Here is a 17,093-nt window from a genome sequence, read left to right as displayed (position 1 = left end):
CACTTCCTAAGCTGCATTTAGTTTCCCTGGGTTACTTGTTTCTGGAGTCTTGAAGAAATGGGATGTGACTGAGGCACTATGACTTGGGACTATGCAGAAATACCTTGTCCAGGCTTAGTTTTGCTGCAATTCCTCAGACACTTGTGACACAGTTTAGTTCTTCACACCACTTCTCAGAATTAATCTGGTATTTAATCTCACTTTTCTCATACTCTTCTCTCATCCAGACAGTAAGATCTCTGGATAAAATCTATCTTGACTATATAATTGTACACAGCACCTGAGGGTTTAATCTTGTTTAGGGCATCTCATTATTCATATTATTATAATGATTATAATATATTAAGAATGTTTGAATTTTATCATATCTAGTTTTTATTTTATACTGAACCTATTTCACTATAGACTAACTATGGAAAAGATTTAAAGTAACATGAATTGAACAAACTCATGGATTCTTTTAACACATTAAATACATTCCTATTTTTATCAAGTAAAACTCAATTTACCAGGTTATGCAGCCCAGTGCTATGCCAAGCTTTCTTTTCTCAGGCACCAGGAATGTATGCCCTATTTCATCTTGCTATTCTTTCTCACCTTTGTAGCCTAAGCAAGCATATTCATTTTGTCTACAGAAAGGAAAACCTCATTCTTCAGATACCTGCATCAGCCAAGAGAATTTGGATGTATTCAGGATTTTGCTGTATACAAGTGTCTCGAGTGTTAGATTTGATTAAAGACAGACGTAAGATAATTGGTTCCATTTGTTCAATTAATCATATCTCTGATGTTCAGAAATCTCCCCCTCACTTCTTAACCCATTGCTCAGGCATGTCTGAGAACTCATAACAGAAAGAAAATGTTTTAGCAGTTTAAAAATGCTACAGTTTTAAAAATCACAGAGACCAGTTTGAGAACTGAACTATGGCATAGCACAAGTTGTGTGCTAGTTAGAAAATGTGAAGAATTATTTCTATATTCTCTCCTAATGGTACTTTGTTGGAGGAAAGTTGTAAAAATATATTGTGTTTTGTTATAAGATTGGCTGTGTTTGAACTGAAGCATTTTACAAATATTCACTTTACAGGTAGCATTTTATGATAAAAACTGCTGCCCTTAGCTCAACCTTACTACCTGCCTAGGAAAATTTGAGTGAAGAAGCTGAGGGAGTTTAGTGGAAATGTAGTCATCAGGTCTCCTCTATGCCAGCAGAAGCCAGAGCAGATTCTGAATTTCTTGTATTGTCTGCTTTTTCAGTTAAACCTAAATTTACAATGGTCTGTTCCAGCTTCTATGGATGCAGATTATAGCAGAGGAATCTATCTGGAGTTCAAATAGTAGAAATGAGTGCAATGGAAAAATCCTAGTTCTAAGTATGGTTTTTTAACTCTCTTTTAAGGAAACATCCTGTCAGTCATTGGGGAAATAGCTCATTGTACCTAAAGGTAGCCTTTGAAATTAGAAACAATGTCATATACTGAAATTTACTGAGAGACAGAGGCTATGATAAAACCTATAGGGCCATAATTAATGCACTCTGAAAACTGAAACAGTTTAATATATTTCCTAGGAAATATAAAACACTGAAAATCTTCCTTCACAAAACTTACTCGCTATGGGTATCAACACCTACAAATAAACAAGATTTTGTGTAGGATTAGTATCATACTTTCATGAATAAAATAGTAGTAGCCTGCCATGTTTTAGATACAGGAGGGAGCAGATTATTCAATAGTGATCGGCTGTGCTGGTTTCAGCAGTCTAAGACCAAAGGCTGATAGCTGCCAAGTCTAGTGAATTGTACCAGAGTCCAGGATGAAGACAGAGGGGTTGCAAGTGTTGCAAAGCCCCTCTCTTTACTTTTCCTCAACAAAAAAAACTACATCAGCAGAGGTATTTGATGACTCTTTTGATAGGCAGCCATAATAATCTCCTTTTTGCCTTTTCCTGTAGTCAAAAGTAAAAAATAGTTTCTCATAGCATATTTACAGTGTATATTGTGAAAGGCAACCTCCATATTCCAGGAAGTGGGCATGATGATAATTAATATCACCTAATATCTATAGTCCTGTTCACATTTCTACTAATGCAGTTGCATTGTTCTTAAAAGCAGTTTACATAAGACTTTGCAGTAATAATGCATTTCACAGTTTCAACAAAAGAAAACACCTATTTTTTTTTCAGGATACTACCAGAAAAGTTTGCCATATGCAAGTGGAACTGAGACAAAAAGATCTGATCAGATATGCACTGATCCACAATAATGCTGTATTTTGATATTAAAACCCAGATAACGAGAATGTCTGTCAGTTGCTCAGGTGGCTTTTGTCTCCTGAAATACTCTTGAGAGTTTTGAATGCATCAAATGGGGAGGGAAGTGAAAGACAAGTAGAGACAGAAGTGGGAGTTTTAGAAGGATAGATCTGCTGCTGGAAGCAGTTCATACAGTAAGATAGATGAAGTGTCAGAAAGTCACTGGAACATGCTGTGTGCTGTAATCTTAAGTAGGCGATCTGTCTCTGAAGTTCAGATTCAGCTGTACTAGCTTGCCTTAAACTCCCTCCTCTTCATTATTCTCTATACTCTGATTACTCAGAGCACTTTTAAAGTCTTCTGATTTTAGTCTCTTTGAAAGGTAAAATTTCAGCAGGATTTTTTTCCTTGTCATATTTTTCTTCAGTATGCAGCAGCTTCTGAATTTCAGTATTTCCAGCAAAAATGCCTACCAAACCAAGAATCTTAGTCATTTGGGCTATAAACTTCAAATTCCTGTTTTTAAAATTAAGGGCTTATGTCCCTTGGCCTCACGGTATTCTCTTTGTTAAGCTCTAGTCCAGACTCCAAGTCAATGAAGATGGGATTCATCTCCAGTGTGGATATCAACATCTGACCTAGTCATCTACATTCCCTTTATAGTCAGTGGAAGGAAATGAATATTTCTAGCATGATCCATTTGAATTTTTTAAGGTATCTACCATATGAGATGAATTGCATCCTGGAAGAGCCCATTCTCTTCACTGTATATCAAGAGTCCAGGTGACTGACTCATGTTAGACATTGGCTCAGTTTGTACAAGTGATTTTTCATGCTGGGTGTCTTTCTTTTGAGTTGAACAATATGGATCCAGCTTTAAAGACCAAGACTAAAATTTCATGAGAAATAGCACATTCACTTGTTGTGGAAATTCAAGAGGCAATCGTTATCTTCGATATTTATAAACAAATTTGACTCATCTGAATCATCATTCAGTTTAATCTTCCTGGCACCAGTGGCAGAGCTGTCACTCATGTCTGTCAAAACAAAATTAGGCTTGTCATGATGATGCCAGGGAGATTATTGCATTCCCTATAATATTTGTTGTCTTTCCATTTTACTAGCTTCAGGCTAAAGGTGCTCACCCAGCATAAGGGTCACAGCCTAAAGGGAACTTGAAATAATGTTTCATATCCCCCAAGGAGGGACCCTAAATGTATGCATGAAAGGATGAAAAAAAAATGAGTGGACTCAAGTGAGAAGCAGTTTTGCAAGGTTTTAGTGAGTTGAACTGGCATACCAGGCAAACAGGCTGGTCAGTGAGGGTGTGCGAGCAAGGAGGAGGAGGAAGTTCTTTCAGTGGCGGTGAGCTCTTAATCCGGCTCTCACTGTTTTAAAAAATCCATTCCCTTAGAAATGAAGGTGATAGGAATAACTCTTCAGCCTGGTGATCAGAGACATTTTACAAAGGTGTGAGCCAATTGCTGATCCATTGTGCATTGTTTTAAGAGAGATCAGCTTCTCTTGAAGAAAACAACTGTTTGGGCTTCTAATTTTTTTACAAAAGATTAAAAAGACAATTGCAGTAGTTTTGAGAATTGTATATCCACAAGTTCAGTGGGTAGGTCAGATTGACTTGATGGAAGTCTGTTCCTAGAAAGCACTGAATCAGAAATATTTGTGGGAGACAGTCATGATGTGAAAGCAATTACATGTGAAGTCCTTTTTCAAGGCAATGATTAATAGGGGTGACACAATTCTAGGATGTGCAAGCAGGTTATCATTAAATTTCTGTAGGAAAGTGGTGTTACTGCTGCAGATGTTATTAAAAGGTATATTACTAGAAAACAGTCCCTAGATCTGTGGTCTAAACTTCGGAAAGAATGTGGAGAGCTACAAAAATGGCAAAAGAGTTGTCTGAAGAGAAGTCTGCCTAGCATTAAGAGTTTTTTCCAGCCCATCCAAGATGTACAGAGAAGTGTATTTGAGAAAGAATAGCCACATTCAAAAAGGTGATTGTTTCTAAATTTCTGAGATGGGGAAAAATATAAAATCTTTCTACAGTAAATACAGCCAGTCAAATTTGACTAGCAACAGGACAAAAAAACCCCCACCACCCCCCAAAAAAGAAAGATGGGAGTACAGTCTCTCCATAATGTCTCTGAGTCTTGGAGATGTATAAAAAGTGGTATTGGTGTAGGGAGAAGGTAGAAGTGGCTGACCCGGTTTTGAATGCAATTTGATCTCTTCGCTTCTCAAGAGATTATAAGTCATCCTGGTGGTGTTCTTGGTCCTGCCCTAGCAACAGTCTGTAATGCTGAGTCTCTGTATTGATCACTCTTTTACAAGCACGCTGTAGTACTCTGTCCATTATTGCACATGAAAGAACATGTTCGTCTGAGAGTCCCAGGAAAATTAATCTGCTGATTGTTTTTGACACGTTTTTTGAGATGTCTTTCCTCGTAGCTTTGTGTACTTTGGACATGCGATGCCTGATTAACTTGAGAGTCAACACACATGCACACAGGTAACATCTATGCTGGTGTGGTTTATATTTATATCACGCCTCTTAGCTGGGCATATTAAAGCCCGTTAGAGATGGCTGTTTTGTTATTGCATATTAAGTACCAGGTCCCCAAAGAGATGCTGGTGTGGTGCTGATTACAAGAGACACGCTGCCTAGGTACAATTCCCTGCGCGGGATGGTGCGCTGTGCCTGCCGAGGGCAGGGGGCACTGCCAGCCCCTACGCCTGGCCCCGCTCTCCCACAGTGCTCCCCCTTGCCTCGCTGTGCTGACTGGAGGGCTCAGGGGAGAGGGAAATGCCTCCGGTGTGGGTTGCATGCAACCACGTAGTGATGGTGAGAGCTATTGAACTTGCAAAAATAAAACTGGAGCAAGTGACTTATACTTCATAATAAGAGAAATTGATTAAAGGGAGCTCAGTTATAGCAGTGGCATTTCTTGGAGTTAATTACCCATGAAGATTCCCTGAACGTACGTTATTGTGGTTTACATTAGGAAATCTTGATTTTTGGAGACAAGATGTAATCGATCCCTTACATTACTATGACAAATATAGCTGTGATTTAACTCTATTGACAGAGTGATATTTAATCTGGAATCTGTTCAGCCCACATCTTCATGATTAACATTCCTGAAAACTTTACTTTTTTTAAGGTAATCTCAGTGCTTGGATATTGTTAGGAAAAGATGCCTAAACATGTTAGTAATACTGAGCATGTATGCATTCGATAGCTGTCTTGTGGATGAGTCCCCAGACAAAGCCAGTTCAGCAGGATACCCTTGGATCTTCAAGAAGCTGTGTTGACAGGGAGGAAACTGCTTTGCAGTCAGGGATAAAAAGGACTGAAGAACCTATGGAGTACCTTCCTTTACAAGGGATGAGTGCAGTTGTAATACTAGTGTTGAACAACCAGAGTGGAGCTTTAATAATTCACAAAAATATCACTGCAGATATTGACATTAGAAAGCTAAGAAACAGTTTTTACTAGGGACTTGATGTAGTTACAAAGGCCATTCCTTACTCAGTACCAAGTCAAAATTAAAAGTCCTTTTTTTATGTTTTCTTTAGCATATCTTTATAAGCTAAAAAAGTCCAATGAGTTTATGAAACAGTCATTGTCTCTTTCCTGTGGGAGAAAGTTGAGATGGTCTTTCAACTGCCTGTGGCTTCGGTTTCATTATGCTTCTAGTATAATTCTTAAGATGTTTGCTATTTCTGGCTGCAGCAAAGTCAGTGGCTGTATAGTGCAGATAGAGAATACATGCTGTTCTCCTGAATCACCTTGGGCTCAGCTGGTAGAGCTTTATGTAAATTTAAATAGTTTCATGTGCTTAATACAGGTGAATGTCATTCACTCTCTTCAGTTTGAAAGAGGGGTTGGATGGCTCTCTGAGGTAGATGAAACAACTAAATAGAACAGCCGATTTTGACAGGAATATGTCAGCATCTTTTTTTTTCCTTTGGAAGTTATTAATAAGCAGAATATTAGGGACTTGGATAATCGGGCCAATAACTTGTATACAGTATTGAGACACACACACATACAGCTCTATGCAAAGAGGTGTCTGATGGGCAATATTCAGTAATAGTTCTGAGGAGGTACCTAACATAGGAGTGTTCATATTTCTGGAAAAAAGGAGGTAAAACAAAATAAATGTGGTGACTGCTAGTATATCTGGTTCTGTTTATGTAGACATGATTTTTTTTTTTAATTTACTAGGCTACCTGTTTTTATTTTGTTGAATCAGACCATGATAGAGCAAAAGGGCCATTTCTGCATCTGCCATCTGTCACATCTCCACAAAACATATTCCCACAGCTGCCACCATAGATGTTCCTCCGCAAGAAAATAATCAGAATTCGTGGGCTCTCTGCATTCCCATTGGAGAATGTGGTTTATTTCATCCAAGGCATCAGATGTGCTCATGGAAGTTATGTGGGTGAAACCAAACAATCATTGCTCACCAGAGTGAACTCACAAACATTACTTATTATAGGACTGAATAATCCAATTCCAGTGGGAGAGCATTGTTCCCAAAACATTTCTGACCACCATGGCTACAAAAATATAACTGTCTATGTAATTTAAATGTTACTCCAGAAGATGGCAATTTTACAAAATAGAATGTTTTCCCCTCTAATATTTCCCTGAAAAATAGAGGGACACGTATACCAGTCAGGGGAACCAAAAAAGAGATCACTTACTGCTTCATTTGTGCTATTCACTTTGAAATTAAAGTCTGGTAGCTTAAAGACCTGGTGTACAAGAGTTCTTTACTACAGAGCTGAGGTCCTGACAGAATGAAGAAATAGAAGATAGTGGTTAAACGCTTGGGAAAGCTCAGCATAGGTATCTCATTATTAGTGCCTGTGGTATTTCTATGTTGTATTTTGTTACTGTTTACCTCTAAAGACAAGCAGAGCACAGTCTACTCTAAATACCTGTCCACAGATTACAGTGCAAGGGGGTTGGGTACTTACTAATAATGCTATAATTACAGGAATACTAAAAGCCAGATAATTGGGATAGGAATTTTTTTAGTTGGACTATAAATGAGATTCCCTTGACAGCAAATGCACAGGCTTCAATAAAAATGTCTGTGAAACATGTCTTTTTCCCTTCTGTACTCCAGTCTTCTGTAGCCTATAGATAACTGATGTAGTGAACATAAATTTGTGGCCAGCTGTAGCTCAGGTGGGAAGAGGTAGCGTATGCTTGCCCAGAACTGCAGGAAAGTGAGATGGCAGATAGACAAACCCTCCAACCCATGCAGGGAATCAACCTACCCAGCAGCTGCATTGTTAAACTCATCAACCCTCTCTGTACCTACATTTTTTTTAATTTTGATTTTTAAGTGGGACTTCGAGAACAATTTCTGCAAATGCTGGATGTGTTTCTTGAAAGCTAAGACAAAATGTTATGTACTCTGCTGCCTGGATAATGTGGCATGTACATGCTCTTTCTAGTTTTGTCTCTGAGTAGCATATCATGGAGAGGTTAATTGGATGTGTTATTTTTAAGTAGCAGAAAAAGTACATTGGAGAGGAAAAACAAAGCTGCAAAACCTTGGAGAATGCATTAGGGATAAATGTTAGAAATTATATACTGAGGAATACGTAGAGTGTTAAGAATATCTATAAGGAAGGCCACTTTTTTTTTTTTCCCCCTAAAATGCAGTCAGATGGATATCTCCAGCTCATCTACTTGCTCTTTCATTCATTTTTTTGGCTTGCACTAACATGGCCATTGTAAAATGTATGAGCCCTGTATGCCAAAGGGAAACAACATAAAGTACAGCTATGAAAGAAAAAGCTACACACGTTATTTAGAAATACATATTTACATTTTCTTGCATAGCATATAATGCTAATTTTTTTCCTATTTGGTACTTAGTAGTTTAGCTCCTCCCAAGTATATCATAACTTTCTTGTCATATATCTGAGCTCCATCCAAGCAGGGTGTCTTTCTTCCCACTCTGTAAGTAGAAGTAGATTAACTGGTTATACTGTAATGTTGAGATTTTTTCAAGAATCTCCAGAGAGAGAGGAGCAAAACTAAGGCAAAGTTAAGTTAGACAAGTGTGTATTCATTTTGGTCTATTTAAGGATGTCCTTAATTAGGCTTGCATTTTTCTCTGTTAGACCACAGATGTGGCTTAATTCAAAGTACAAATTACTCATGTAAATGTTATGGCTACATAGCTTGTGCTGTCCAGACCACACTTAATAGGATGAGTGGTCTTCCTGCATGGTGGGTAGTTCTGTTTGTATAATTATTTGGATATCTGTTGTGAGCAGCATGCCCAGAAAGATCCCCAAACTCCTGACAAGTATAAGGAATTAGAGTAAATGTACTGAAGAATGAAGCAGGTGCTTCAGTATCTTCAGATGTTTTTTTTCTTTTAACAGTAGCATCCCCTTGGACATACTTACATACCGGGTTATGCTGTTGGCCTCTATCCAAGTGTGGAGGTCAGCTAGAAAGTGAGAAAGCTGAAACGTGGTGGCAATGAAAATGAATAGAGTTTTGGTCTCACCAGTGATACTGGCTGAGAGCCAGTTTTAGGTCATTATTAATTTAGATGGGTTTTGGCAGGAGTAGGTGAAGGAATGGTTGCTTAATGTCCATGTGTTTTCCTAGTTCTGTCAAATTCAGTATGTCTGTCTTTAAATTATATTGGTGATAACGTATGTGCACAGCCTGGAAACTGTTTGGTCATTCAGGAAGTTTATGCAGTATTTTTCTGATGTATAGTTAAAAACAAACAGACAACACCCCCCAAAAAACAAAAGCGACTTTAACAGTAATGAGTAGACACATTTCAAAATTGTTCAGAGGTTATTCCTCATTATAACCTAACAGAGTAAATGTGACATTTCCACCACAGGTAGACAGAGACACCTTAACATAGACATTTAAAGATGCTACTAGAGATGACCTGTGGTATTTGAGACATCCCCGTGGGGCTGTCAGTTATGATGTAGAATGTGTGGGATATCCAGGGCCATCTGCGGTGGTAGCTGGAGGCCAGGCAGGCTGTGCTGGACAAGGAATTGAGTCAACACTGTTTATTTGATAGAAAAGTATCTAGTTTTTTGTGGTGAATTGTGCTGTGTGGAATATTCTAGTTGTGTTACCATTACCATATTTCTTGAGAATTTGTCATTGAGACCTGTATTCCCGGGACTCATAAAGCGGTAGAGTAGTACTTCATAAATACCTAATAAAGTTACTAGTGGTTGATGTTCAAAGTACGATGTTAATAGTTTAGAATCAATAATAGGTTAGAGTTGATACTCCTTGTAAAATATGTCTAACACCTTGCAGTCTAATTTGGATTTTGATGTGGAGGAAGTCAATCGGGGAGCTGGGCCAGGGACTGTGTCTCTGTTACTGGTGGCATTTCTATTCCCCAAAGGTTAGGAGTGAGCAGCATCACCAGATTAGTGCTGCTTATTGTATGGCTGAGTCAGGTGCTATCACTGTGACATGTTTTTCTTATTTTGAAATATTTTGTGTCATTCAGCCTTATGTAAAGTACTTAGTTGTTAATAATTTCTGTGACTGAGAGGCCTTGTCCTTGTGTCACATTGCCCCCAACTATGACAGCTGTGGAGTCTACAGAGCTGTGTGCTGTAAATGAGACAAGAGAATTGGAGAAAAGTAAACAATTGTTACAGCAGGTAGGTATGTTAAGATTTTTTTTTTTGAGCAGCATAGGCAACTGGTATTTCAATCACTTTGCGGAAGACATTTTGTGGCTGTCAGCCCCCGGATGAAGAGGAGCTGTAATGCAGTATGATAAAATGTCATACCCTAAGGACAGAAATAACCTGAACATATACAGAAATGTCCCTACGAATAAAGGAGGGATCAAATTATAAGAGCAAGTTGCTTATGTACACTGGTAGTTAAGGACTGCACATTTCTTTTCCTATAACCTTTTGTGCTGGAGTCTGTAAGTGCTATGGAATCAAGAGTTTTATTCTGAAGAGATAACACTTTTTTTGAGTGCATTTCAGTTCACACAAAAGCTAGGGGCTGAAAGCAGTAATTTGTGGCACACATAGTTCACACAGCACTGAACTGCTAGTTTCTCATGCTGTGCCAATTACCTCTGTTTTACTACTAATGCATTTCAATTCTGCTTAGCACTGTATTTTTCTTTTTTTTTTTTCTATGATTTTAATACAAAACTGAAATTGTGCCAAGCAGCATCATAGCTCTGGTCTACAGGCAGATAGAATTGAGTCCACCATGTTCATGTTCCACATCACCTTAATTGGAACATGAGCCCATCTCCAAAGGCATATTTAGTGGTGTTCTTCAGCTGGCTGCATAAACTTGCTTCCCAAAAGAAGTCTAATTAGAATTTGGTCATCAGATATCCTAATAACTACAATTTTAAAATCCTTCTGAATAACTTACATGTGCAAGAGTTAAAATATAGCAGCTTGCCCTGTGCAAGACAGGTCCGTCACCAGCATGTGGTGAGGTGGGCTGGCGAGGGAATTCTGAGCCTACCCCACGGGTTACATAGGCTTGCTTTCATCAGAAGCATGGCCAGCTGTTTTTTCTTTGCTGGGAAAACATGAGAGAAGTGGGAACTGAAACTACTAGTAAAAGGAAGGTTAAAAAGCATACAGGGAGACAGTTCAAGATGCTCGTAGCTTCCAGTAGCTTGCCAAGACACAATTTTAAAGCTACCAGTCTGATAACATCCCTTGAATGTGACCACATGCAATGCCAGAGATGTGTGCCTGAGCAAAATAACTGGTCTGGTAAATGCTTACACAGCTAGTGAGTGGTACAAATGTATAGGGTAAGATAAGAACCTGCATACTGGCTCTTTGCTCCCCTGGACAGAAGCATGCTCCAGAACCTGAGCAGGCTGCCTTTAATAAAGCTTTGGAGAAGGACCAAGCTGCCCCAGGGTGTGCACTGATACTGCTTATCATATTTTGATTACTTGTTTACTACAAATAAAAATATTGTAGCAGCTGAAATGTTTCAGCATTACAGATTTCATTATTTTTAGATCTGAAGTACAGTGTGTCTGATCCTAATTGCACAATTTAAATACTAATAATCATTCAGCTGGGTGAGTCCTCCGTGTATTACAGATAATAATCCTTGCTTTAGAAAATATACATAATGGGTCCACATTAGTCATCTGTGTAATTCACTGAAGCTGAGACAAATGTAATAAAATGACCCCTGGGTAAAGAGATCTTTTTGTTTTGTTTCTGGAGGGGAAAAGTTTTCCTGAAACCCTGTCACTCCTGGGTGAGCTGATTTATTTTTCTACCTTCATTATATTCCTGTTTTCCACTGCACTGCAAAGCAAGAATAAGCCTGTGGCCACTTTTCGCTGATGGTTTACCCCCCCACCCCCATATTTTTCTGCGTTAATATTTTTTTATTATTATTTCTGTGCTCACCAAGTCCAAGCTTGCTTGCCAATAATTGAAATTCTGGACTGAGCAGTACCAATTAGACTAATTTATTTCAGTGGGTTAATTCTCTTGAAATGCTTTGCTTTGGAGTTATATTTATCAGCATTCTATCTTCCCTGTGCTATACCTTCCAACTATTAAACTGCCTACAAAGCAGAGATTTAAAGAGAAACAATCTATTTCCTTTGCAGCTACAACGAGATAATGTCCTCAAAAAATGCCTTCTTTAATTACCTATATAACTTATTTAATATTGTAACACTGGTTTGGTTGAAATACAAGAGCAAAAATATAAATAGCATATAAATTACAAGGCCATAGTTCACCTTGGACTACTATCTGGGTGAGCAGCTCAGCCTACCTCATGCCATATCTGACGAAAAATAAGGATAATTTGGGATTCTGTGCCAGCAGCTGCCTTCCTCCCCCTCCTCAGCCCTACCCTCAGTGCTTGGGCTCATGGGATGCTCCAGCTTTCCTAGTATGGAAACATTGAAATTGTGGAAAGAAATCTTAAGGACTAAAAATTATGGTAGTTTTTAGTGAAAGTGGATCAGCCTTTGCCATAAAGGCTGTCAATATAAGGACATACAGCGTTAGAACAGAGGAACTGTGGGCAGCAGGCATCTACATACATTTGTGAAATGGTAGCGGTGGTACAAACTAGCACCTTGCAGCCAGTCTGACTGGAGATCTGCAGGTAGCAGGGGGAAGGACCCTCCTCCGGCCGTATGGTAACTGTACAGCAGCCCCGTGCGGTGACTGGCAGGCCACGTTTCCTTTGGCTGGGATCGGTAACAGCTCCCGGAGTCCTGCTCTGCAGTTGTCTTCGTGCTTTTTAGTGCGTCGTGTCGGTGGACTCGGGGTGGTAAGCAGACATCTTGCTGACATGATTGAAACTGTTGCTGTATTGGCGCTACGTTTGAGCAACCACAGAAAAGAGAGAACACAAGCAGCTGACATTTTCCTTTAAAAAAAGCTTTTCTGTCTAAATTTAGAAAATTCTTTGCCAAGTCTCCCAGGGATCTTTCCAGAGACAGTAGAAGTGCTCGTAAATAACCCTGCACCCTAGTGACAATGCATGACACAGCCCGGATTGCTGGGATTTCAGCATCCCCTGACCAGCTGGGTACTGTGCAGCTGTCAGGGCTCTGCAGCTTCCCTGTATTGCTGACTGCCTATAATTAAAGACAAAAATTTTAGCAGAAAAGATTTTTATTGTGGTTTTTGGAATTGTTGTTAACTCTTACTAATGCGACATCTTCCTGTTTAGTTGCTATCAATAAAAGAGTGAGTCTCCGGCATGAGAAATCCGTGCCGGCAGCAGTGGCAGCTCTTTGCCAGCCCAAAGATGCATTGCTCTCTCACTGGGCTCTTGAGCCTAATCAGTGTCTAAAGTCCTTGGCCCCATAATGCTTCCTTTTTTTTTTCCTCATTTTTGCCGCAGGTAGGGGAATTCAGAGCCCATGCTGCGGAGTGGACGGCCAACGTCACTGCAGAGTTCAAAGAAACTCGAAGGCGCCTGAGCGTGGAGATCTACGACAAGTTCCAGCGGGCTACCTCTATCAAAAGGAAGCTCTCTGCAGAACTCGCTGTCAACCACAATCAAGACCTGACTCCCTGCAAGAGAACCCTGTCAGTCAACCATCTCACCAGTGAGAAGGACATCTTGCCAGCTCTAACAAAGACAGACAGCATTTACATGAATGGTTTGACACCGCACTGTGCAGCAGAAGAGATAGCTGTTATCGAAAACATTAAGTAGCCGTGACTTTGGATCCCAGTCCTTGAGAAGCTCTTGGCTTACACTAGCCATATACCTTTTTTTCTCCACCCTGTCAATGATCAATGCTAATAGCATTTTATATGTGTGCATGAGTTCCACAGAAACTACAGTCCAGAGTTACCATCGCATCTCTTCAAAGACACAAAGATGAATGGCACTTCTGTTATCGAAAGATGCTGGAACAAGCAACGTCTTCTGCCTTTATCTGCCCAGACTGTTTTTCACTTCTCCTAATGTGCCATATGGCCTCAAGAATGAATCACACTTGTTTATGGTAACAATGTAGCTTTGAGGGATCAGTCCTTAAATTTTCAGGGTCTACCTTACTGAGCCTAGGAATGGACCATTTCTGGACTACAACACATTTGTAAATGGCAAGAAATTCTTATGCAGCCTTTTACCTAAGAAATTTTTGTCAGTGCCTTATCTTTTGAAGAACCAGAACCTCTACAGTTCCTGTACGGTTTTTGTTTGGTTGGTTTTTTTGCATGAGAAGTGTATTTCATTTGAGCTTTCATTCTTCTTGAAACGACGGTGTTTTAAAGGTGTCTGTCATGAAGATGCCAACCAGCATGAATGAATGCCAAAACTCAACAATCATCAAATGATGTTCTTAGCTCTAAATTTAAAGGCACTGCAGTTTCAAAAGTTGCAAACATGTCCCCCAGAAGCATTTTGTTTTACTCAGGTCCAGCTGATACTTGTTCACACTGACTTGTAGAATTTGCAGACCCTCTTCGGGTCTTATTTTTTTCAAGCAGTGTTCAGCAGTTGTTTTTCTCTGCGTCAGATGTACCAAAAAATCTGCAGCTTATCTATCACTAAATGATTTGGTAGATGACAAGAGCAAATAAAAATTACTATTTTGAGGAGAGGCAGGAGAGGCCTTTAATTGCTGTATTCTAATAACCACATCCAGAAAACAATGCAGAAAAATACAGCTATTTTTAATAAGCATAAACCTTCTGCCAGATATGTGCTCCATGAAAAGGATTCTTATCTTCCTCTTTAAGTCAAGGCACACCAGACGCCATATGATATTTTACCCAGGAATCCTGCTGGAGTGCTTTCCTGAATGTCACACAGTACAGTGGCTGCCTGTGCCGGAGCTGTGACTAACGTGGGAATGCAATTGAAACTGGTATCACTGTGACTTTCTACATTTCAAATAGAGATGGCTCTGAATATAAGTGCAGGCATGAAGAAGAGCTGATAAATAGCACAATCTGAATACCGATGATTGTTCAGACAGGATAGGCTAATGAGAAGCAGATCTAAACCAGACTATGGGTTTTCTTTATTGGTTTTAAGAAAACACATTAATTTTGTATTTTTCTGTTTTGCTTATAGGTGTACATGAGATTCAGAAGAAATACAGGATGGAATGGATAATTTTGCATTTTTTTCTTATGTTAGTTTGTTGTAACCTGGCTGTACATAAAATGAATAGAACAGGCCTTAAACAATAATTTAGGCTCTGTGTAAATTAAAAAAGAATGGGACTTTGCTGATTAGGCATGATTCAAGTGGCAAATCTTACAGCATCTCTGACCATTAGATAACATGCAAGATATGAATGTTAAAGTTTTTTGGATGCTTAGCTTGTTTTCTAATAAATATAAGTTAATATGTAAATTCAGTCAATTCAGTGTAAATATCAATCAATTAACATTTACAGAGAGTATGCTTTTAAAATTAAGGAAGTTTCATGACACAGCACCGAGCAATGCTCTTATAACAAAGACCCTTGTCTCCCCAGCACAGTGTTCTGAATGTCCACATGGCAAGGGTTCGTCTTGCCATGTATAAACTGTGAATTGTAATGAAAAATAAAGTTTTTAATTAAAATAAGCTTTTCTGAATCTCCTGCTTGCTACAACTGGAATGCTAAGAAATAATTTGTGAAACTGATTTTTGTGCTTTCATTGACTACTTTCATTGACTACAGAGTATAGCAGTTTGCCACCTACTTTAATTTAAGCTGGTTTAGCAATAAAGGCTTGACTCACCCAGCTCAGAAATTATTTTTTTTTCTTGATATTAAAAATAATGACCTTTGATTGCTGTACCTTAAGTTGTGTTTCTTGCTATTTTGTTTCAAAAACTTGGCAGGCTGCAGTTTCTTCCATCATGTGCTATACAGAGCTGATGGCAATTGCTCCATCTTTGCACTGAGGGAGGTGCGGGGAGTTCTGACCTGCTGTCCTGCCAGTTCTCCTGTGGTTGCTGGTAACCTTCTGCAGAAGTGTTTGGACAAGCAGCCCTAAGGGCAGTAGCCTTTCACGCCAGAGCAGTCATTTCTGCAGTGAATATTTTACAATGGCCTCTTTAATTAGGTCTTGGCCAAGGGAAGGATAGTCTGCAACTGTGTGGCGGTAAGTGAAGAGGGAGGACTCTTTTCTTACATCGTTCCAATCATCTGATTTGTGTGGGATGTGTCTCAGTGCCTTTTGGATCTGATTTTTTGAAAGGGACTGGTAATGTTTAATGTTTATTGTCCTTGACACTCAGAGATGTGATACCTTAGGTTAAACCCTTGGATCATTCTAACCAGTTTCTTTCCATTTACTAACCTATAGAAGTGAGTGTCTATGTGGTTTCTTTCATTTTAAAGAAACTTTTGGGCATCTCAGGACCCACTGAAAAGAACACATTGTTTTGAGATCCTGTGACAATGTTTGAGATATTAGTATGGATATTAAATCTATTCAGCATTTATTTACCTTGACTTTGTATATGATCTCCGGGAAAAGAACACCTGTTAATTTATGTATAAAAGATATTGTTTCTTTTTTCACTTTTGTAACAGATCTAAGTTATCCTACCTTATCAAACTAGATTTGCCTGTTTGGAACAAAGCATTAACAAATAAAATCCTTTATTTGTAAGTTTAATAACTGAAGAAGAAGGAAAGATGCAACAGTCCAGATGTTATAAGTAGCTACAGTTATCATGTTCCAAATGCGTCTAGTACCATTAATGTTGTTGGAAAATATTTTCTTCCTCTCCACGTACAGTGATAGATCGCAAATGCTGAGGATGGCTAAGTGAATTTATAAAACTTGATGAACTCTGTAAAGGTTTTTCTTTTCATTCCTGTAAGAGCAGACTTTTGTATTAAAAACCTGCATTTCTTGCCTCTGGAAATTTTGCATAGCTCACTTTTCCCTTCCAAATACGGAGCTGTGATAGCATGAATTAGGACTTAATGAAAATCCATTTGTAACCTTCTTTCTCTCACACATACATGGGGACATTTCCAGACCATTAGGATACTTGCTACTTAAGCAAGTTTGTAAAAATGGTATTTCAGTTTGGTAAACGGTTGCTTTCTTCTGTACTGCCAATCAAATACCATGAAAAAAGACATTGGCAAAACATTTTGGATGAGAGACAATTTCTAGCACATAAGACTCTGTAAAGGCACATGTGCCACTTAGCAAAATAATTTATTTCTCAGTGTTAGAGGAAAATTACATTAATAAAAACGATCCAAAATCTGTTCAAGAAGTAGCTAGAGATAGTCTATATTGTTTACTGTTGCCTGTGATAGTCTTGTCTTTTTTTGTAT

The 17,093-nt window shown here is 38.8% G+C and overlaps 1 protein-coding gene across 13 annotated transcripts in view; it reads left to right on the top strand.

The window, feature by feature from the left end:
• KCNK2 (potassium two pore domain channel subfamily K member 2) overlaps positions 1-15,534 on the top strand; it is a 131,372-nt gene extending 115,838 nt beyond the window's left edge. For all 13 annotated transcript variants that reach the window (XM_030035883.1, XM_030035880.1, XM_030035879.1 and 10 more), the window contains one exon: positions 13,184-15,534. In XM_030035883.1, coding sequence (XP_029891743.1) covers positions 13,184-13,501 — 318 coding nt within the window. In that variant the 3' untranslated portion in view covers positions 13,502-15,534. The remainder of the gene's footprint in view (positions 1-13,183) is intronic.
• Positions 15,535-17,093: the final 1,559 nt, after the last annotated feature.

The sequence above is a fragment of the Aquila chrysaetos genome, chromosome 13 (assembly GCF_900496995.4).
Source record: "Aquila chrysaetos chrysaetos chromosome 13, bAquChr1.4, whole genome shotgun sequence".
NCBI lineage: Eukaryota > Metazoa > Chordata > Aves > Accipitriformes > Accipitridae > Aquila > Aquila chrysaetos.
This window is presented reverse-complemented; position numbering and strand designations above follow the sequence as displayed.